Raw genomic sequence first — 23,263 nt, forward strand, 5'->3', positions numbered from 1 at the left:
ATTACTAATTGGATTGGATCGAATGAGAAAAAAAATATTAAATTAAATTAGATGTCTATCCTTACTTAATTATACTAGTAATAATATGACACTTAAAAAAAAGTATGATCCCTTCTAGCATTTCCCTTATAACCCTATAAAATATGATTTACAAAAAATTAGTTGAGGGCTGGTACCCCACGTTCCTTTTTTTTTTTTGAAAATGTACCCTACATATTTAATTGCATTAATGATTAATATATATATATGGCTATATAAAGTATGTGAGTGAGAAAGAGATCGATCGATCTAGAGAACCAATAATACTATATATATATATATATGTTAGAAAATGAAATGGTTACCAGTCACTAGTTACCAAATCATTTGTTACCGTTGTATCTTTTCACTGTACTATTTTGGCACATGATTAATTAATCATTGCCAATCATTTTTCTCTCTCATTTCTGTTATTCTGTCAGAGTATATTCTTTGTATTTTCTCTCCCTTGGTGAGGTGTCATATTCTAGATTGTACCATTCTTTGTTGCCCTAGTGGCTATATAATGAAAAGTAAATACCAAAGGCTCATTGAGCTGATTTCATACAATACCATTCTCTGCTATTTTATCTTGGTATCAGAGCCAAGTTCGTGACTATGGCTACCGGAGAACAAACACCAGGGAATGGCTCTGCTCAATCTGGCAGCAATGTTGCAAACCAGAATTTCAGTATTAATAGCTCTCCTTCTTCTTCTAGCATCTCTGTTCCACACTTTGGGAGTACATTAAACCAGCCATTTGCTCTCAAGTTGGACAGAAACAATTTTTCCTTGTGGAAAACAATGGTTAAAGCCATTGCAAGAGGGCATCGGCTTGATGGTTATTTGACAGGTGCTAAGATCAGGCCAGATGAGTTCCTACCCGTGTTTGATGCAGAAGGACAACCAGGTGTTGGATCTGAAATCAACCCTGAGTTTGAGCAGTGGATAGTGCATGACCAGTTGTTGATGGGCTGGTTGTATGGTTCCATGACTGAAGGCATTGCTACTGAGGTCATGGGCTGTTCTACATCTGCAGAGCTATGGAGTGGCTTGGAGGCTCTATTTGGTGCTCATTCAAAGGCCAAAATGGATGAGTATAGAACCAAAATACAAACAGTGAGGAAGGGATCTATGACCATGATAGATTACCTTAAACAAAAGAAACAGTGGTCTGATGTGTTGGCTTTAGCAGGTGACCCATATCCTGAATCTCTCCTTATTTCAAATGTGTTGTCTGGGTTAGATATAGAGTATCTACCTATAGTATTGCAGATTGAAGCAAGGGAAAAGACCACATGGCAAACTCTACAAGACTTGCTCCTCAGCTTTGACAGCAAGCTGGATAGACTCAGTTCTTTTTCTGGCAACAGTAAGCACTCTAATAATGTTTCTCCTACTGCTAATCTTGCTAACAAAGGCTCTTCTGCTGGTGGAAATTACAGTCCAGGGAATAGTGGTAACAGAGGCAGAGGAGGCACAAATAACAGCAATCGTGGAAGATTTACTGGAAGAGGAAGAGGTGGCAGAGGTGGCCCCAAACCTACCTGTCAAGTTTGTGGTAGGTATGGGCACTCTGCTGCTTACTGTTATAATCGATTCGATGAGACTTACATGGGAACAACACCACCTGGAAGTGCTGGAGATAACAACAATAAACCTGGGCAGAATGCTACTGCGTTTGTGGCTACACCTGAGATGCTGCAAGATGATGCATGGTATGCCGATAGTGGTGCGAGCAACCATGTGACATCTGAAGCTGGAAACATGAACCAGAAAACCAAATACAAGGGTAAAGATTCTCTTACTGTTGGTGATGGTAGTAGACTTACTATTAAACACATTGGTTCTGGTTTCATGAGTACTAATAATAGCAGTCCACTTGTTTTGAAAGAAATGTTACATGTTCCTAAGATAACCAAAAATCTTATTAGCATTTCAAAATTAACCACTGATAATGATGTTACTGTTGAGTTCTCACCTAATGATTGTTGTGTGAAGGACAACCAAACAAAGAAGAAAGTGCTTCGAGGGAAGCTTAAAGAAGGACTCTATCAGTTTGATTCGAATTGTGTCAAGTCATCCACCAAAACCTCTCACAGTTCTGCCATTTCTCAAGTTCAGCAACCATACTCCACCAGTTTCTCTGCTTTGTCATCTGTTTTAAATTCAAATGTAACCCAGCCTAGTTTAAATTCAATCAAGGATAAGTGGCATAGGAAACTTGGCCATCCGTCCAATCATGTTTTGAATCTTGTTTTAAATCAAATGAATATGAAAAGTTCTAAGAATGATGAGTTTCATTTCTGTGAGGCATGCCAATATGGCAAGTCACATGCTCTGCCTTTTAAATTAAATCATGACAAAGCTAAGTTTCCACTTGAGTTAGTTCACACTGACATTTGGGGTCCAGCCCCAATTATGTCAAACACCAATTTCAAGTTTTATATTCACTTCATAGACGATTTTAGTAGGTACACTTGGCTTTACCCTTTGAAAGCCAAATCTGATGCTTTCCAAGCTTTTACCCAATTTAAAAACCTTGTGGAAAATCAGTTTGATAGAAAAATTAAGAAACTAAAATCTGATTATGGAGGTGAATATCAACCATTCTCAAACTTAGTTATTGAAAGTGGCATTGACTTTCAGCATTCTTGTCCTCACACCTCAGCCCAAAATGGAAGGGCTGAGAGAAAACACAGACACATTGTTGAAATGGGTCTTACTCTACTTGCTCAAGCAAGTATGCCTCTGAAATTCTGGTGTGATGCTTTTCTAACGGCTGTTTATCTTATAAACAGGCTGCCTACACCTGTTTTAGGAAATATATCACCCATTGAAACCTTATTTTCTAGAAAACCTGATTACAAATACCTCAAGACCTTTGGTGTTGCTTGCTATCCTTGCCTAAGACCCTATCAATCGCATAAATTTCAATACCACTCCACCAAGTGTGTAAATCTAGGGTATAGTGAAAATTTCAAAGGATATAAATGCCTAAGTTCTACAGGAAGAGTATATATATCTAGAAATGTGGTTTTCAATGAAACTGAATTTCCTTTTAAAAATGGTTTCCTTAATAATTTCCACACTGAAAAATCTGTCCAAGTTCAGCTCCCCTCATGGTCTGCATCTTTCAGTACACCAGCCACAAATCAATGTCAGTCACCAACACACAACAGCAACTTTCCTCAAACTGATAGAGCACCTAATCTTGACACGGATGAAGCACTTTCAGGTAGTATTAACTCTGATCTGGTTGCACCTAATGATCATGACAGTAATTATGTCCTTGAAAATGTTGAAATTCAAAATGAAGGGTCTGAAGCTCATACGAACTCTCAAGATCAGGAAGATGACAGCCAACAAAATCAAGTTCAAAGCTTTGAAAATACTGCTGCTCCTTTAGTCTCAACTCACCCGATGGTTACAAGAGCAAAGGATGGAATTTTCAAGCCTAAAGTGTATATGGGAAAGACTGCTGCTGTCAATGGATATAAATTGCCTAACTCTCTTGCAGAAGCCTTAGCTCATCCTGGCTGGAATGGTGCAATGGGAGAAGAAGTTTATGCCCTGAAAAAGAATAAAACATGGGTGCTGGTTCCTAAGCTGCCTGGTATGAACATTGTGGGAAATAAGTGGGTCTATAGAATTAAACTAAACTCTGATGGATCTCTTGAAAGGTTAAAAGCAAGGTTGGTTGCTAAAGGTTTTAGTCAGAGACCTGGGATAGACTACGGTGAGACATTTAGTCCTGTTGTGAAAGCTTGTACAGTGAGAATCATCTTAACTATAGCTGTTGCAAAATCCTGGGAAGTGAGGCAGCTGGACATAAACAATGCATTCTTAAACGGAAGCTTAACTGAAGATGTTTTCATGACACAGCCTGCTGGTTTTGAAGATAAAAACCACCCAGATTATGTCTGCAAGCTGTCAAAATCCTTGTATGGTTTGAGACAAGCACCAAGGGCCTGGTTCGATAAGCTCAAACAAACCTTGATTGAGTGGAAATTCAGCAACTCCAAAGCCGATTCTTCTCTGTTTTTCTATAAAAATGCTACTGACATTGTATTTGTCCTCATTTATGTAGACGATATAATTGTTACAGGTAATAATTCAGAGAAGCTTCAGCAGTTCATCATTAAACTGAACAAAGTATTTGCACTCAAAGATCTCGGTTTGCTGCATTTTTTCCTGGGAGTTGAAGTTTTTAGAGATGATACAGGCATGTATTTAACTCAAGGAAAATACATAACAGAGCTTTTGGAGAAGACCAACATGACACATCTCAAGCCGTGTCCCACTCCTATGACAGTAGGAAAAGTTCTATCCATTCAAGATGGCACATTACTGAAAAATCCCACAGAATATAGAAGTTTAATTGGAGCATTGCAATACCTTACACACACAAGACCTGACATTAGTTTCTCTGTAAACAAACTAAGTCAGTTTCTTAAAGCTCCAACGGATGTTCACTGGTCTGCAGCAAAGAGGATATTGAGATACCTGAAAGGCACCCAAGATCATGGTTTGCACATCAAACCAAGTGATAGATTGACTCTAACTGGATTCTCTGATGCAGATTGGGCTTGCTGCCCAGATGACAGAAAATCGGTGGCAGGTTATTGTGTTTATTTTGGTGACTCTCTAGTGTCGTGGTCATCAAAGAAACAAGCTGTAATTTCTAGATCCAGCACTGAATCTGAATACAGAGCACTTGCTCAAGTGGCTGCTGAACTTGCTTGGATACAATCTCTGCTCAAAGAAATACAGTTTCCTCTCAAAAATACTCCCATCACTTGGTGTGACAACATGGGAGCAAGCGCATTAGCCTCAAATCCAGTGTATCATGCCAGAACCAAGCACATTGAGCTAGATGTGCACTTTGTTAGAGACAAAGTCCTCACCAAAGCTCTTGACATCAGATATATTCCTTCTCACGATCAAGTTGCCGACTGTTTGACGAAAAGCTTATCTAATTCCAGATTTCATTTCTTAGTTGACAAACTAGGTGTGGTTCATACCCCACTTAGTTTGAGAGGAGGTGTTAGAAAATGAAATGGTTACCAGTCACTAGTTACCAAATCATTTGTTACCGTTGTATCTTTTCACTGTACTATTTTGGCACATGATTAATTAATCATTGCCAATCATTTTTCTCTCTCATTTCTGTTATTCTGTCAGAGTATATTCTTTGTATTTTCTCTCCCTTGGTGAGGTGTCATATTCTAGATTGTACCATTCTTTGTTGCCCTAGTGGCTATATAATGAAAAGTAAATACCAAAGGCTCATTGAGCTGATTTCATACAATACCATTCTCTGCTATTTTATCTATATATATATAAATATCCATGTGTATATTGTTGTATATATTTTATTATATAAATTATTGCAAACCCAACCGAGTCTAGTTTGGATCTCAATTTCTTGCAGGTTAATATTTCTTCCTTTACTTCTTTTAAATTTTTAATATTATATTGATATGATTATTTGGGTGTTAGATTATTCAACTTGTGGGTTTTGATCGATTAGTTAGTACTTGTTTTAAAGTTTGATAATTAGCTCTTAATCACTTTCTCTTGATTACTCTAATATTCTTCTACATGAATACATTTTCTTCTTCTTCTTCTTCTTCTCTTTGGTGTTTTTCCTTCTCTTAATTTGTTTCTGATCAAGGCTAAAAGGAGATACATATTATATATGATCTTTTTCATTTTTGTTTAGGTTTTATTTTCAATTTTGTAAATATTTAAATAAATATATATATACACATATACTATCTATTATATAATATAATTTTTATTTTCTTTTAATTATATATTAATGATTTTTTTAGAAAGTTATGTGCATCCATCTAGCTAAGTATAAAACATTAAATAATTTACTTGATACTGTTTTTTTTTTTTTTTTTTTTTTTTTATGGATAGTGAGATTTATTTTTTTAACATGTATTGAGATTCATTTTAGAAACCTTTTATTACAAAAACTGTCGTGATATTAGGTGTAATGTTTGAGAAATGCTAAAGAATTTGTTTTTTTTTGTTTTTTTTTTTGTTTTTTTTTTTTTTTAACTTTGAGAAGGGAGGATTTGAACTTGGCACCTTATCTTTGTGAGAGGAAATATGAAAGTAGCTAAGCCTATGAACACGAGAAATGCTAACAATCTCTCTATGTATCATTGTTATATTAGAGCATCTCCAATAGTAGTTTTTTTAAGAGTTTTAAACTTTCATATTACTTAAAAATATATTATTTTATTTTATCTCACTTCTACATTAATTTTGTACTTTTTGTTCTAAAATGATTTAATAGTAAGCATGAGTTGCCGCTTATAAAATGTGTTGAATATTACTAGTACCCAATAATAATATTTTATTTATAATAATGATTAAAATTCATTCAAATTGCATGTGTGTAATTAATCTAAACTACTCAATTAAAAGTGATGTGGTCCCCATTCAAAATATAAATAGTTAATATTTAGAGTTATTTTCATTTTTACACTTTAAAACAGTTTTTTTTTTTTATATTTTTGCGGAATTCTACACAAAAACTCATATATAGCAACTAACGGAGCAAATTAAATCGCAATCAAAATCCGTATAGCAACCCACATAGAAACCACCGAAGAAACTACCGGGGCAATCCAAACCACAAATTTAAAATAAAAAATTAAAAAAATAGTATATGGAGTAATTCTCCTAATATTTAATACACATCATTTATGAGCAATTTGAGTGTATCTAGAGTATCGTTTGATGACATGAATACACCGAGGAGAGTGATACATACCAATAATACTTTTAGCAATTCTGTTATAAATAAATAAATTATGTGTAAAGACATATTATTTAATTATACTAATTAATCACAAATATGTTTTGGGTAAGCGCTACAATATCTTTAAACTCTAATGGTGTGTTTAGAAGTCATGTAATTATAAGGTCACATATTAGTTACTAAAATAATAATTACACAATTTAATTATTATACTATATTTTAGAATTAAAACTCTATTTGGATGTAACATAATAATTACTGATGAATTCTTATTTTCTAGCTTGTTTAATATATATAAAAAATAATATTGTTAAATACATTGTTGATATTAGAAATAATATAAAACAACACTCTATATTATTATAAAACAAAAATTAAAATCCGTAAAAATATAAAATTCCATTTATTTTAAGTACCAATATAGTTTTTGATTATGTGTGTATATTTTCACTAATGTTAATGTAATGAAATAATGAAATAAATGTGTTTTTGTTTTACAGATCATATTATGGCTGAAGATCAAAATTCTAAAGACAAGCCTGTTCATCATCAAATCATAATAGACATAAGACACTGGGAATCAGAGTGTTCAGATCGTATAATTTACAAAATTCCCAGAAAAATTCGCAAGGTAAACGAATCAGCTTACACTCCTCAACTTGTTTCAATTGGTCCTTATCACTATGCCAATGAAGATTTGAGTGAAATGGAGACTGTTAAATCAAATTATTACTATCCCATTTTCCTTGAACGATTTGGTGATCAAAAAGCAATCGAGTCTGATCTTAAAAATGTCATAAAAGATTGTTCTGATAAGCTTAGAAGTAGTTATGAAGGAATACCATCAAATTTGTTGTTAGAGAATAATGACTCCAATCTGTTTGATGAAATTATTCTTAGAGATTGTTGCTTTATTCTTGAGCTTTTCTTGAGGAATGTTGATAAGGAGCAAGAGGGTAAGAGGGATTGTATCTTGAGAACTCCATGGTTGAGGAAAGCTGTTAAGCTTGATTTGATTTTGCTTGAGAATCAGCTTCCTTTTTTTGTTCTTAGAAAAGTTTATGAAGCTGTTGAAAAACATCTTCTTAGTCCTGTCAAAATTCCCAACTCTGTTTGTTTGAACTCTTCTTCTTCTTCTGATCCTCATCATCATAATCATCATAAGGGGTCTTTGATTGATTGTTACCAAGTTGAAGAAAAATCAAGCCATAAGAAATCAGCTGATGAGGATGATGATGATGATCATGATCAAGAAGATGATACCCTTTTGAAACTCACTCTTTATTTCTTTGAAGAACATTATTTGACTGAAACTTGCAAAAGGGTTAAGCCTAAAGACATCAAGGAAATCAAACACTTTACTGATTTGCTTAGAGAGTTTTGGCTTCCAAGAAAGTTCATAAGTCAAAGTTCATCAGAAAGCACAATAGATAGGAAGTTTATAAGTAGAAAAAAGATGAAATCAGAGAGCATAACAGAAAGGAAGTATCTTTACTCTGCCACTAAGCTTGATAAAGCCGGTGTGACTTTCGAGCCTGCTCGGAAAAAAATATGCCTAACTGATGTGAAGATCTCTAAGAAGAAGGTTGTTCTGAAATTCATACCAGCTATAAAGGGTATGAGGTTAAAGCTTCCTGAGTTGAAGATTGAGAATGATACAGAGTCTCTGCTTAGAAATGTTATGGCTTTGGAGCAATGTCTTTACCCTGATAAAGATTACATTTGTGGTTATGTTGCTCTAATGGATCAGCTCATAAACACAGGTGAAGATGTTGATTTTCTTGTTGATAAGAAGATTTTGACAAACTTGCTTGGGAGTAACAAGGAAGCAGCTAAGTTGATCAACAGTCTTTGTAATCAGATTCCAAGGGAGAAGTCTTACTATGCTTGTTTTTATAATGATCTGAATACGTTTTATGAGAATAGATGGAATGTTACAAGGGCAACACTGAAAAAGGTTTACTTTAAGGATCTTTGGACTGGTAGTTCCACTGTTGTTGGACTCTTTGTTCTGCTTTTTACTGTCTCTGCAACACTTAAGAATGTCTACTTTAGACATCTTTAATTAATACTACTTTAGGCATATATATATATATATATGTTTGGTTTGAGATATGATATGATCACTTTTTCAGTGCTCATGAAACTCAAAATAAAGGTGTGATTTCTATTTTATTTTGTATAATATTTATAAGTTTATATATTTCTTCGCAATAAATGTTTGTATAACTTCTTAAGATATTCAAAATCTTCACTAGTTTAATATGTTGATTGATATGAGCACTATATGTATATGTATATGTATATACATCTTATTTACATGCATGTTGTGAAAATTGTAAAGAGAGAGGGAACAAAGTCATTGTATGTGTTCTTCTTATGGTTAGGAGAGACTATATGTAAACATGATCATGAAACAAGAATTAGGGTAACTATTCATATATATATGTGAGTTATAATTTTCCTTAATGTTGAAAGAGAATAGAGATAAAAGTAATATTTTGACATGAGATTTTTCTTATATTTCTTTAGCAAATGATAATCTAGTGACATAATTATTTTAAGTTGTAGATCTCATCTAAACCCGATATGTATAATTATCTAAAGAATACTATTTGAGTAATATTTGTGCACATATTATTACTCATTTAGCAAAATATCAATGTTTTTCATTTGTGGTGTTGTCTAATGTTAATTTAGATCATCTCCGTTTAGCATTTGGATAATATGATTAAAGTGGCGGATCCAAGATTGAATTTTAAGGTGGGCTTAGTTATATATTTAATATAATTTAAAACAATAAATAACTATCTAAATTTAAGTGGGACGATGGTTTAGCAACATCTTCATATTATAGTGGTCATAAATTTGAATCTAATTTGAACCTTGTACTTCATTTGTTGTTTCTAATAAACAAAAAGTAAATACACATAGAAAAAATGGACAATAGATTCAAAACATGGTCTTCCATGTAAATTTAAACCATCTTAATTAATTATTCTATTTAACTACTATATATATGAAAATAAAAATTGTGTATTAATATATTTTTAAATTTCAAAGTAAGCTTTAGCCCTCCCTCAAAATCTCTAAGTTTGCCTATCTGATTAATGATCAAATTAATTTGATTTTTGGCTAAGATAATATATAGGAAAATGTACCAAGGAAATATATAATGAGGGGTTTGTCACATGCAATTTTTTTTTTTTTTTTTTTTTTGAAATGGTTCATTTTTCATTTTAGCAATAGGACAAAATAAAACAATTTAATAATGGTAGGTAGACATTATTGGATTGGACAATATTTTGTCTCGATGCTTAAATGATTGTCATGTATTCTTCCAATCATAGCATGCCATGCATGCACTTATATGTTTCCTACCCAGGTAGTGAGATATTATATTATATGGAAATTAATAATTTTTTTTTATTTTATTTTTTTTTTTTAATTTTGGGCAATATGTAAATATTATTATCAATAAAATAAGTATTAATTATGCTATAGTGAAATAGATATAAATTTTAATATAGGACGAGAGTACCTATACGATTTATGTAACATTTAGAATTTTTATGCTTAATGACTTCTATATATTTAAATTTATCATGGAATCATGAAAAATTTACATATAGGTTGAAATTTATGAATATAAGTTTCTTTAGTAAATCTGCTATCACATGAAAATTAGAATTTATAATTAAATTATAGTAAACCATAGAAAGTAGATTCAATCGAAATTAATCACCGTAAGCTTTGATCATTGTTAATTGTATAATGTATTTAATTATTTATTTTCTTTTTCAGTAGAATTTAAACATTCTTTTTTTATTTTTGTTTTCACCAAATATATTTTAGAAATTTAGTTGTTTGGTAATTAACTACAATCCTCGTAAGAACGATACTTTATTTATCATTATATTACTTGATTCGACTATGTATACTTTCGTACTAGAATTCTCAATAAATTTTTGGCACAATTGTTGGGGAATGTTTTTAGTTACTATTAAAATAATTAAATTTTATTCTAATTTAGTTTTTTTTTTTTTTTTTCACCTTTTGCTAACTTTATTTGGGTAAATATTTCTCTTTTTCATGAGCAATTAGTTTATGCAACATCAAGAAACAACTGCAAGAGTGCTTGTTGATCCTAATAGAAAAGACTTGTAAAAAGAATAGAAAAAAATGAGAGGTTAGAAAGAGTTGCTTCTGGAGGGGTTAGGTTAGAAGAAGTCATGACTCATAATGGGAATAATGAGGGTGCAGTAGACCAGGATAATGCCCATAATCTACCTGGTAGAAGCTTGAAGAATTATGTGTTACCCACAATGATAGGGGTCCAGTCTTATATAAGACCACCCGTTGTTGATACAAACAATTTTGAAATCAAGTCAGCTATTCTTCAGATGGTTCAATCAATAATCCAGTTTGGGGGCTACCTTCGGAAGACTCAAATGTATTTATCCAATTTCATGAAATTTTGTCAGGCATTTAAGATGAATGGAGTTAATGACGATTTCATTCGCTTGAGATTTGTAATATCTCAAAAATCTAATTACGAATAATTATGGTTTATTATATATTATGTATTAATTAGGTAGTGATAAGTGTGATTATGATCTTGCTAACCTAATTTAGCATAAATTATAAATTTTGCTAATAAATAAATAAGTGTAATTTATTAATTACGGATATTTATTTGAAATATGTGGATATAATGTAAATTATTTGTGAAATAAAAATATTTTCAAGTTCGACGACCTGAAGACTTGATTGGAGACCAAAAATATTACAGTGGTTTTAGTTCTAAAAATCAATTTTAGACCCGATTGTCTGATTACCCACACTAATTAGTCTTTTTTTTACAAATAAAAATTCGTGTAAGATTGAAGCTCAAATAATCAATAACTAAGGTATTTCAATCCTATAGTTAAATTGTGTGTATATTCATTTAATTCAGCATTTTATACATGATTATATATGCTTCCTATTATAATAAATGTCTAACATATAGCCCCTATGATTCAAATGCCAATGTAGTTTCACCATTGTTCAACTTTGTAAACTCAGAAATAAATATATTTATTGATAAAATTGACAAATAAATCTAGTTTTTTTTTTTTTTTTTGATGTTTTCTTTAGTTGCCATTTTTTTTTGTTGGTATTTTTGTCGATTTACTGTTTTTCCGTATTTCATGCTGTTTTTTTTTTTTTAAATTTGTGTCGTTTTGGTGGTTTGATCTTGTACTTGTCGTTTTTTTAGTACTTCTCAGTTTGATTTGGTAGCTGCCGTTTTAAGATTTCATGTCGTTTTGTAGCTCAGGTAATGACACGCCATTAGATTGTGTGTGTGTGCTGGTAATTGTCGTTTTCCACTTTATATCGTTTTTAAGTATAAAACGACATGTCGTTTTTATAAAATTAAAAAAATAATAATAACTCTGATTCGGGCTGTGCTGACGTGTACATACAGTTAATCTATCTAAAGAGGAAGAAAGAGGGAAAAGGGAGCGACCAACCAACTAACGTGTGATTCATATGACTATTAATAATTAAATAAATAAAAGAAGAAAAGGCCCAAATTCCCAATTGGCCAAAAAAAATCCAATCCCTGGTTTGATTGCAAAGAAAGAACCTTTTTCATTCATTGATTCGTTCTTGTTCTTCAATCCTAGGGTTTTAGTTAAATTAGTTTGCTCAAATTTGAGATTTTGTTAGTTTATCAAAAAAGGTTGTAGAAATTTGATTTGCCCAAATTATCAATTGGCCAAAAAAAGAAAAAAAAATCTAATCCCTGGTTTGATTTCAAAGAAAGAACTTTTTTTTTTCTTTCACTCATTGATTCATCTGTATTGTTCAATCCTAGGGTTTTAGTTAAATTAGTTTGTTAGTTCAAATTTCAGATTTTGTCAATTTATTAAATTTGATTTGAAGAAGAAGAAGGAGGATGATGATGATGAATAATGAATGGTCAGAAAGGGAGAAGCAGAAGGAAATGGAGGATGATCGGATGATCGCCCAAGTTCTCACCGAAGAATATGCTCACTTGGACGGTGCTCTCGCTAGACGCCTCTCCAATTTGGCTCCTCTTCCTGTAAATTCTTTACTTTTTACTTCTTCAATTCATTCAATTTCATCATCATCTCATTAATTTTTGTGTGTTTTCAGCATGTTCCTCGCATCAATTCGTTCATCCCTAACTTAAGCGATGCTACTTTGGATCATCACCGTCTTCTCCAGAGGTTAAATGTTTATGGTTTACGTGAAGTTAAGGTCTCCGGCGATGGAAATTGCCAGGTACTACTATTTGAACTAATAAAGAAAGAAAAAACAGAATTATATATATATATATATAAATATATCATTACATAATCTTTTTCATATGTATTGGCAGTTTCGTGCGATTTCTGATCAGATTTACCGTTCGCCGGAGTATCACAAACATGTGCGCAAAGATATTGTGAAACAGGTAAGGCATTTTTCAGATTAAGTACTGTAATTGCAGCTACCAAAGAATCGATTTTTATTTAATTTTTGGGGTTTTTCAGCTTAAGGGGTTTCGCTCTCTGTATGATAGTTATGTCCCAATGAAGTACAAACGCTACTACAAGAAAATGGCTAAGTGTGTTCTTTTTTCTTAATTTGATGAATGATTTCATTATTGCTTGAAATGAAATGTAATGTAATGGTTCAAGTTTTACCATCTGATTCTATTGCAGACTTGGTGAATGGGGTGACCATGTTACTTTACAAGCAGCAGCTGATAAGGTATATAGAATCAATCAAATCACACTATTGGCATTGTTTTACCATTTTTTCCATGTTATGATGATGATGATTGATGCTTATTGTTTTTTTCCCTCACAGTTTGCAGCAAAGATATGCCTTTTGACATCATTCAGAGACACTTGTTTTATTGAAATCATGCCACAATATCAAGCACCGAAGCGTGGTAAGTTTGACTGTTTTTTCTCTCCTTTCGAGTTATTAAACAAAACAGAGTTTGAATGTTCTTTAGTTATTGGAAACTAGTTTAATAAGAGGAAGAGGAATGATGTTAGTTATGCAATCATCACAAAAAGTCTAGTCGTTAAACTAAAGATCAAGTAATTAGTTAAACAAGAATTAAATTGTGTGGACTAATGACAAAACTAGTTGTACTTTTTGTGTTTAGGCTAACACCTTCTTTTGCTGGAAAAAACCCCTGAAAACATTAGTACATTTACATTGATATTATTCTTTTGAATCATGCAGAGTTGTGGCTGAGTTTCTGGTCTGAGGTTCATTATAATTCACTTTATGAAATCCAAGGTTTGTGCACGTTTTGAGTCCATACTTGTAGCTTTAAGCTTTCATACTTATTTTGTTTTGAATATGGTTTCAAGAGAAAGGCACTAGTTTGAAAATCCACTAAAATGGCCTCTTTGCAGCTGCTCCAGCACAGCAGAAGCCAAGGAAGAAGCATTGGTTGTTCTAGATAAACCAGATTTTATCGAAATTAATCACTCTGAGATGCTGCATTTGTGCACATTTATCGCAACCCGTCAACTCTTATGTTTCATTAGTTGATAGGTGATCTTGGTACAATTTTACTCACACACACAAGCTCCACTTTTTTTGGTCTCTCTGTTGTAAATTTTTTTATTTATTGATGTTGTTGTTTTAAGGATGGATCATTTATATTCTTTGGAATAGTGTAATTCTTTGATTTGTTTATGGGTCTTTGAGTAAATATTGATTGAAAGGAAAGCTGTTATTGAGTAATGACAAGCCAGGGAAATCGGTTCAAAGTTCTCATTACAAATTTTTAGACAGGAATAATAGAAAAAGGAAAAAAGAAGGAAAAAAACAGTTGGTGAATAATATTTAAGGCAGGGAAAAAATCTTATTAAAATGATTGGATTGGGAATCTCATTTCCACTGATTGGCTACAATGTCAGCCAGATCCACAACCCTCTGTGAGTAACCCCACTCATTATCATACCAAGCAATGACCTTAACCATGTCATCTCCCATAACCATTGTCAACGAAGAATCGACGGTGGATGATACATCGGTGCATCTGAAATCGACGGAGACAAGAGGCTCATCACAGACAGAGAGAATGCCATTGAGTTCCTTATCAGCACTTTCTCTGAAAGCAGCATTAACCTCCTCAGCAAAAGTCTTTTTAGAGACTTGAACAACAAGGTCGACGACTGAGACATTAGGTGTGGGGACTCGAAGAGCAATTCCATTGAGTTTGCCTTTGAGTGAAGGGAGGACAAGGGAAACAGCCTTGGCTGCACCAGTTGAAGTTGGAACAATGTTGAGTGCAGCAGCACGAGCACGACGAAGATCACGGTGGCTGGCATCGAGCAACCTTTGGTCACCGGTGTAGGAGTGAGTTGTGGTCATGGTGCCTTTGATGATGCCGAATTTCTCATCAATAACCTTCACAAAGGGGGCAAGGCAGTTGGTGGTGCAAGAGGCATTACTGATGATTGGCTCATCGTGGCTGTAGCCATCGGCGTTCACTCCCACCACGTAGGTGGGAATGTCACCCTTTCCCGGGGCAGTAATGAGCACCTTCTTGGCTCCTGCCTCAATGTGCTTGCCTGCACCATCTCTGTCCACAAACACACCTGTGCCTTCTATGACAAGGTCAATCCCCAACTCCCTACAAGCCCAAAGAAAAAAAAAGTTATTTAATTAATTTTTCATCTTCAAATACCAAATTTTCAAAATGGATAAAATTAGGAAGCCATAAAAATAAGTTAGATGAAAGAATTTTTGACAATTTATAAAGTATATGTATTTGTTAAAAACTTAGTTATATTTATGTTTAATTTAAATTGATTCTTCATCTATAAATATCAAAATTTTAATTTTAATTAAATATCTCTCGACTGATGTTACTATAGAGGCCAACGATAAACAATAACTTCCCTCTAAAACATTTTACACCTTACAACTTTCATCAATCATATTTATCTATAATTTATTTTTGAAGTCTAACTAAATTGAAAACATTTGTAAAGAAAAATTCAATTAACTTTATCATCATTACAACTATTGCAATTAAGAAAATATATGATGAAATTGTGGATATTAGTATAGTAGTAGCTTACTTCCATGGAAGAAGGGAGGGGTTTCTGTTGGAGACAACCTTGATGACCTTGCCATCAACAGAGATTCCATCATCACCAACAGGCTTGACATCTGCATCGAAGATGCCTAGTGTCGAGTCGTACTTAAGAAGGTGAGAAGCTTGCTTGACACCACCGGTGTCATTGATGGCGATGACATCTAAAGGCGAGTCCTTTCGGCCATGCCAACACCTCAAGAAGTTCCTTCCAATTCGTCCAAATCCATTTATGGCCACCTTTAGCTTAGCCTCCACCACACCTTTTCTATATCCTCCACTGCTTCCAACCTATTAATTTGTTACAATTATTATTTACGTGCCAAAAATTATATTTTATGTATAATGTACTAATTGTTTGTGATAGTAAAGAATAAAATAAAATATACAATGTAACATTTATTTTAAACCAACCAACCAAATTTATTTATTAATATAGGACCCACATTTATATTATGTGTGTGGTTTAAAATGCATATCAACACCACATGGTGTAAATTATAAAATAGAATGTACTTAATATTGTTAACCTAAGCCCTATAATATGTGTTTTATTATGTGTTTGGCAACATAGATTTATTTTTAATTTTGTAAAATAATATTCCATATTTTTTAACAAAATATTTTTCTAGACACATTGTACAAGCTATCACAAACAACTTATTAAAAGATCTACAAAATTCTTTTAACAAATTCCACATTTGATCAAAAATACAATTTTGCAATTAAAGTTAACATTATATTATATGAACTAAAAGCATATAAAATAGTGATATATATATATATAAATGAATAGTAGTAGTGTAAATACTCACAGCAGAGGTCTGGAAAGAGATGAAAGAAACAAAGTCATCAGAGGTAGTCTTCCTAGAAAATGGAATGGAACCATTTGAGCTTCTAAGTCCAGAAAATTCTGACAATCCCTTTCCACTGGCCTATACATATATATATATATATACATAACAAATTAATGTAACATTATTATTATTATTAGTATGATTATTATTAGATCATTTATCATATAAATATAAATAATGTAAATGTACCTGAAGAGATGGTTTGGCCACAGAAAGAATAGCCGAAGCCATGGTTGGTTGTGTTGATATGGGTATTTTTTGAGCTCAGAAAATTTGTAAGGTTGGGTTTTTGATATATATATTGAATATTATTTAGAAGAGAAAAGAGAGAAAGAGAAGAAGGGGTGTGACTGAAATGAAAGGAAGAAGGGATTAGATTATGGATAGCTTCTCATATATTTGTATGGCTGTGGTTACTCATCTCCAAGTCCACTCCTTACTCTTATTTTTCTCACATTATTATTATTATTATTGTTTGTTGTTGTTGCTAATATACCTCACATGCATACACTACCACTCTTTTTTTCTTCTATTCAATTTCTTTCTACAGCTCAGGATTGTCATTGATTGATTGCTTTGCTTTCTCGATCAACTTTTTGGGCCTATTCTCTTATAAAAAACAAAGAAACTTGTTGGGCCTAATCATTGGTGGGCCTAAGCCCAAAAATTGACACTTTACTATTTGTCAATTTTTCATCAACAAGTGCTCTTATTGGGTCACTTGCACCAAATTACAACATGTTGTGTCATGTTTTTCTTTATTTTTGACATTGGGTTTTGGAGATCGAAAATTCGAATTGGGACATTTTGTTTGTGATGAGAAGTATAGCATTACCCGTTAGGACATCTCTAATGGCTTCAACAAAAACACAAAAATAGTTGTCCCATTAGTCCCATTTGATGTCACAATTTTTTTTAATAATAAAGTTAAATTTTAATATAATTTTATTGAGTAATTCTTATTAATTAAAATGGACAATTTATTTTTTTATATATAATTTAAAATATTTTATATATCCGCCGTGAAGCGCGGGATATTACTAGTTTATATATAGTTTTAAAGAAATATATATTTACATTAAAATATGAGAGATATCAAAATAAGTAGATACTCAAGAATCAAGATATTTGAATTTGTATTCTTTTACAATAGACTAAGGCGTTTGGTTAGGAGGAATGAAAATATAGGAATAGGAATGTGAATGGGAATAGGAATAGGAATGGAATGGAATAAAATTTAAAATGCATAAAAAAAATTGATAAAAAAATAATTAATTTTTTTTTCTTGTTACATTGGAATGGTCATTCCTTCATTTTTAAAATGGAATAGCCATTCCACCAAAATGGTAGAAAGAGCATTCCATTGGAATGCCATTCCAATACTTTAAAATGCAACCAAATAAAGGAATGGAATCAAAATTGTTTCCTTTCCATTCCATTCCATTTCATTACCTCCAACCAAACGCCACCTAATGTATTGTATATAGTCAATCAAAGACTTGAAAATTCAAAAGGCAAGTTAGTTTTATTCTATTTTAGGTCTAGGTCAAATCCAAAGTGGCAATTTTGTTTTTAAGTTTAACTTCAATCATCAAAATTATATTAAACATTCTTTTCTCAGCATATTTCTATTCCTCTTTCATCTTTTTAATGACACAAAATTAAACTAAGCAATATCAAGGATCCACGTGTACGGCTCTCATTCTCTAACAAGTCATAAAAGAAAGATCGGAATATTAAGACTAATTTCTCTCTTTATGTAAAGAAAGGTAATCATGAACTACTTTGCTTCAATAAACAAAATAAACCCATTACTAATGAAATAAAGGTACTAATAATTATTCATTCTCTATATTTATATACTTAGACCCTTATTTAATTACAAGAACATTTAAACATGCTAAGCATTTAAGGATGTATTTATACTCTCCTATGAAGATTTTGTTTAAAAAGATATCAAATTGTTATGATCTGTTTGGTAATGTATAAATTAGATTCTATTGTATAGTTTTATATATATTATATAAAAGTATAATTTACAACACAATTTTATTAATATAAGAGCACTCCCATCAGTGAGAAGTTTTAAAAAAATTCATGAAAGATATGTTAGCAAATGCTCTAATTTATTTTTCATTTTAAAGTTTCTTTAAAATTAGGCTTTACATTTATAAAATACAATTCATTACTCTAAATATATTTTATTAATTGTTTTGAATTTTAATAATTATTTTTATATGGGGATATATATTTGAAATGACATAATTTTTTAAAAAAGGTAGAATTTTGATAATGTATTTTAAAGAAATTAATGTATAGTATAATGTAAAAATGTAATGTGAAATAAGTATACTTGGTGATGTAAAGGATAAAGTAGAAAAATTATTGAGAATCACAACAGCCTCATTATATAATAGTGATTTTCTAAATTTTTTTAGCTACAGTAATAGAAAAAGCTTTCTTCAGCTTATTTAAATTATATATATAATAAAGATGCATTCAAACCAATGCAACTATCTTTATATGTAGAGAATGAATAATACATTCTCTAAATTTATTTTAATAATATATAAATAATATTTTATTTATACATATTGTAATAAAAAATTATTATTTTAATAGTGTAGAAAGTAAAAATAATATTAATTTAATGATGTAGAGAAAAATTTTTGTAATGTGTTGTAAAATAAAAAAAATAAAATTTTGATGATTTATTTTAAATGATAGAGTAGAAAAAATTCTAATCCATACTATACGAATACTTAAAAAATGAGCATTGTTATTAGACATTAATAATATTTAGCACCTCTAGACATATCGTTTTACGATTATAATTGAACCAATAACAATATTAACACATATGAATGTGCTAAACATCACTGATACTTTTTAGCATTTCTCTTAAAATTTTTTTAATCAAATGACCTACAAGCAAATAGAGATCTCCCAAAAGAAATGACCAACACACACAACTTTATTATGTAATTTGCAATATATTGATATTTTAAAACACAACTGATTTTTTTTTTTTTTTTTGGCTTCGATGTATTGATGCAATTAAAAGTGATTGATTTAATTTAATATTGAATTATATTGGAGTCCCATAATAATTATAATACTATATTAATTTTATGTAAATATTCTTTGTTTTGTTGGGCATATTTTATGTATAATTTTACCTTAAAAAATAATGTAACCCTACAAAGATCTCATTGCTACTTGCAATAATATATCATAATATTGTATATAGTTTAGTTCTAAAGGGAGGACCGAGAGAAGAAGTACACACATATTTTAATCTTAATTAACTATACTAATTAATTATTAATTGGTAGCTACCACTTTGAATAATTTTCTTTAAAAAAATTTGTAGAATTTGCATCTTTTCTAGTGTCTAATATTAAGTCCAAGTCCAAGTCATTACAGTTAGATATCCAAGTGTATGGGGGGTGATAGAAGAGAATTTCCAACAGGTTGGCTTTAAGAGAAAGCTAATTCTAACAAAACATCACCTTTAATTAATTAATTAATTAATTTTTATTTTAATGAAAAAGCATATACTATAAATTGAAACTGAGGCCAATTAATTAGAGTGTGCAGCAATTCTTTGAGCATATATGGCAAAGGATCAAGTGGCCACACCCACCTTGAAGGTATTAAACCTTAATTAATTAATTAGTCAAGCTTCTTTGGTTTTAATTTGATCCATTTTCAATGTATATATACAATATTAATAATGCTTAAAATCCAAAAACTAATTAAGTTTCAATATTATTTTTGTCTATGTTGAGAAGGTTGAATTGAAGGTCTTCATCCATTGTTGTGATGGGTGCAGAAGGAAGATTAAAAAGGTTCTTAGGAGTATTGAAGGTAATTAATTAACAATACTAATTTTGTTTCTTTATTTCCAAAACAAATTAATAATTGCTAATTTATGTGTTAAATTGTTTATTGCAGGTGTATTTGGAATAGAAATTGACCCAATGATGCCAAAAGTGACAGTCACAGGAAATGTTGATCCACAAATCTTAATAAAAAAGCTTTGCAAAGCTGGAAAACAAGCACAAGTAACAAAGAGTGAGAAAGTCAAAGACTTTGATGATGATGATGATGAAAACAAAACTAGCAATATTAATAGTAATACTAAAAATAATGAAAAGAGTGCTCCTAATTCAAGTGAGACTACTACAAAAAGTGTTGTTGTTCCCACTTCTTCTATCCACAAAACACAAGCCATGCCTATTAATATGCCTAATTTGGTTATAGATTCATCTAATGAGGTTAGAAAACATAATATGATCATTCCTTCTTCTGATTTTACTATTGGTACCCCATATAACAACAATAATTATTACTATTATTTCCTTTACCAAAGTGAAAGAGAAATACCGGTGTTCTCTCAAACCCTGCAACCGCCAACTCGAGTTGGAGACTACTTCTGTGAAGATAATACTATGGGATGTCATATCATGTGAAACTTATATGACATCCTTTGGTGTTTAGATGGTTGTTTTTCATTTTAATTTAGAGAAAATTTATTTTTAGTTCAATTATTGATTTTTATTTTAGTTTCTCTAACACTCATAGTGGTGAAGAGAATTGCATGAATTGTTTACTCTACTAAGTAGAAAATTATTTTACCTCAATTGATATTTATGATAACTCTTCCCAACAAGTCTTTTTAATTGTTGAAAGTATTACATAATTAAAAATAAATAAATAAAAATTTCAAAATTTTATCATCTCTTACACTCAAAGTAATTCAAACAAAGAGATATGAATCTATTTATTGCTCTAATATTACCGATTAATTAATTCTTTATATTCGAAGTAAAATATATACCCTTTCTAAGTTTTTAGAATAATTCATTTTTAGGTCCATATAATCTAAATCTAGGTACGTTTTTTTTTTTTGAAAGAACAATGTGTTCATTAATTAAGAAAGTCGATGGGAATCACAAGGAGATTACCCTCCTCTTGATACAAAATAGCTAAATCGCTAGCAACTCTAGCATTCTTAGCAACACCATGTATTAAAACTATGATTGATAAAAAAAAACCGAACAACTGGCAGTGCTTTCAATACATTAACAATAGAAAAGAAAATACTTGATACCTTCCAGTCAGGAGGTCTTGTTCTTGTAGTTAAAGACATACTAAAATATATATAGTTACTTTTTTGGAAGAAGTAAAAATGCTATTTTCAATGTGAAGCAATACTACAAATTTTATAAGGGTCTTCCCATTACTTACTAGTTACTAAACTTGTATAGAAAACCACTAAAAGATATCTATTTTTACATAATCTAATTTAATAATTATTATAGAATATCAGTAGCTAACAATGTTTTAAAAAACGCAAATGAGCCTTGAGGCATTTTTTTTTTGTAAGGCGAGGCGTAAGCCTCAAAAATTAATAGAATCAATACTTTTAGAACACCTAAGAGGAAGAAGAAGCAGCAAGCTTTTTTTTTCGTGGGTTGAACTTGAAGCAATATGCAGCAGCTGTGTGCTGCTGTGAAGAAAGAGATCAGCTGCTATGAAGAAGATAAAACTAGGGTTTTATTTTTAAGTTTTATTTGGGCTCACTTAAATATTTTATTGGGCTTTTTTTATTAATGTTTATTGGGCTTTTTTAAAGTTTTTCAAGTCTTTTAAATTAGGCAGCAGAAAACTAAATTTAAAATACCAATTTGGGCCTTTTTTTAGGGCTGAAATAGCCCATTTCACACACAAAATTTGAGGCGCACGCCTCTTATGCCTCAACGCCTCACGCCTTAACTCAACGCCTCACCACATGAGGCGTACGCCTCACTTCTTCTCAGCAAGGCGCACGCCTTGAGGCACTGTTCAAACGCCTCAGCTTGAGGCGCGCCTCAAAAACGCCTTTTTAAACATTGGTAGCTAGTTACAAAACATATAAATATTTATTTTGCCTTAAAATAATAATAAAAGTAAATAGCGTCATAAATACCCAAAGTTTTGAATTTGTAAGCACATAAACCCTATAATATTTTTAGTGGCATAAGTACCTAATGTTTGTAAAACTGTAATTTTTCTCTATTTTCGTGACTCCGTTTTAAATTTATTAAAAAAAGATTTAGAAGTAACTAATACTACATATTTTCGTCCAGACCAAATAATCCAAAATTTGAGTCTTATATGTGTTATGTTTAAGACAATAACAGAATTTGTACTGATGAAACTGGAATAAAATTACAGTTTTATAAATATTGGGTACTTATGCCACTGTTTACAATAATAATAATAATAATAATAATAATAATAATAATAATAATAATAATGCTACCAGCTATATTATAGCACTCAAATTTTTTGTTAAAAAAAAGTGTAAGCTGTAATTAGCATTATGTATACATAGGAGAGAATTTCTCAACATTCAATAATTTAATTAGAAGACGTAAAGATTTTCTAGTTTTACAAATTATTATCATCACTTTTTACAACCATCATCTACACTTCCAA

At 31.2% G+C, this 23,263-nt stretch overlaps 3 protein-coding genes across 4 annotated transcripts; 2 read left to right on the top strand and 1 right to left on the bottom strand.

Moving 5' to 3' along the window:
* Positions 1-271: 271 nt before the first annotated feature.
* LOC115700667 (UPF0481 protein At3g47200) lies at positions 272-9,070 on the top strand. Of its 2 annotated transcripts, XM_061102054.1 has the most exons (3): positions 272-306; positions 5,354-5,452; positions 7,300-9,070. In XM_061102054.1, exon 3 carries the CDS (start codon positions 7,308-7,310, stop codon positions 8,862-8,864), a length of 1,557 nt encoding a protein of 518 aa, XP_060958037.1. In that variant the 5' UTR covers positions 272-306; positions 5,354-5,452; positions 7,300-7,307; the 3' UTR covers positions 8,865-9,070. The 2 variants fall into 2 exon arrangements, with proteins under 2 accessions (XP_060958037.1, XP_030484146.2); XM_030628286.2 differs by lacking the exon at positions 272-306 and having other exon boundaries at positions 5,306-5,452.
* A 3,192-nt stretch (positions 9,071-12,262) lies between these two features.
* On the top strand, positions 12,263-15,455 carry LOC115701451 (OVARIAN TUMOR DOMAIN-containing deubiquitinating enzyme 12). Its single transcript, XM_030629256.2, has 8 exons — positions 12,263-12,890; positions 12,965-13,093; positions 13,191-13,265; positions 13,345-13,418; positions 13,516-13,564; positions 13,664-13,748; positions 14,051-14,107; positions 14,227-15,455. The coding sequence occupies exons 1-8, from the start codon at positions 12,744-12,746 to the stop codon at positions 14,271-14,273; spliced, it is 663 nt and encodes a 220-aa protein (XP_030485116.1). The 5' UTR covers positions 12,263-12,743; the 3' UTR covers positions 14,274-15,455.
* Positions 14,531-17,363, bottom strand: LOC115701450 (glyceraldehyde-3-phosphate dehydrogenase GAPA1, chloroplastic). Its single transcript, XM_030629255.2, has 4 exons — positions 16,967-17,363; positions 16,736-16,855; positions 15,907-16,211; positions 14,531-15,455 (listed from the first exon to the last, which is right to left on the bottom strand). Exons 1-4 carry the CDS (start codon positions 17,006-17,008, stop codon positions 14,708-14,710), a joined length of 1,215 nt encoding a protein of 404 aa, XP_030485115.1. The 5' UTR covers positions 17,009-17,363; the 3' UTR covers positions 14,531-14,707.
* Between the last annotated feature and the right edge of the window lie 5,900 nt (positions 17,364-23,263).

This window comes from Cannabis sativa, chromosome 8 (assembly GCF_029168945.1).
Source record: "Cannabis sativa cultivar Pink pepper isolate KNU-18-1 chromosome 8, ASM2916894v1, whole genome shotgun sequence".
NCBI lineage: Eukaryota > Viridiplantae > Streptophyta > Magnoliopsida > Rosales > Cannabaceae > Cannabis > Cannabis sativa.

Coding starts and splice junctions, on each gene's coding strand:
- LOC115700667 (XM_061102054.1), top strand. CDS start 7,308: ATGGCTGAAGATCAAAATTCTAAAGACAAGCCTGTTCATCATCAAATC.
- LOC115701451 (XM_030629256.2), top strand. CDS start 12,744: ATGATGATGATGAATAATGAATGGTCAGAAAGGGAGAAGCAGAAGGAA. Junction 12,891..12,964: donor CCAATTTGGCTCCTCTTCCT/GTAAATTCTTTA, acceptor GTGTGTTTTCAG/CATGTTCCTCGCATCAATTC. Junction 13,266..13,344: donor GCAAAGATATTGTGAAACAG/GTAAGGCATTTT, acceptor GGGGTTTTTCAG/CTTAAGGGGTTTCGCTCTCT.
- LOC115701450 (XM_030629255.2), bottom strand. CDS start 17,008: ATGGCTTCGGCTATTCTTTCTGTGGCCAAACCATCTCTTCAG. Junction 16,856..16,966: donor TGGCCAAACCATCTCTTCAG/GTACATTTACAT, acceptor ATATATGTATAG/GCCAGTGGAAAGGGATTGTC. Junction 16,212..16,735: donor TCTCTTTCCAGACCTCTGCT/GTGAGTATTTAC, acceptor ACAAATTAATAG/GTTGGAAGCAGTGGAGGATA.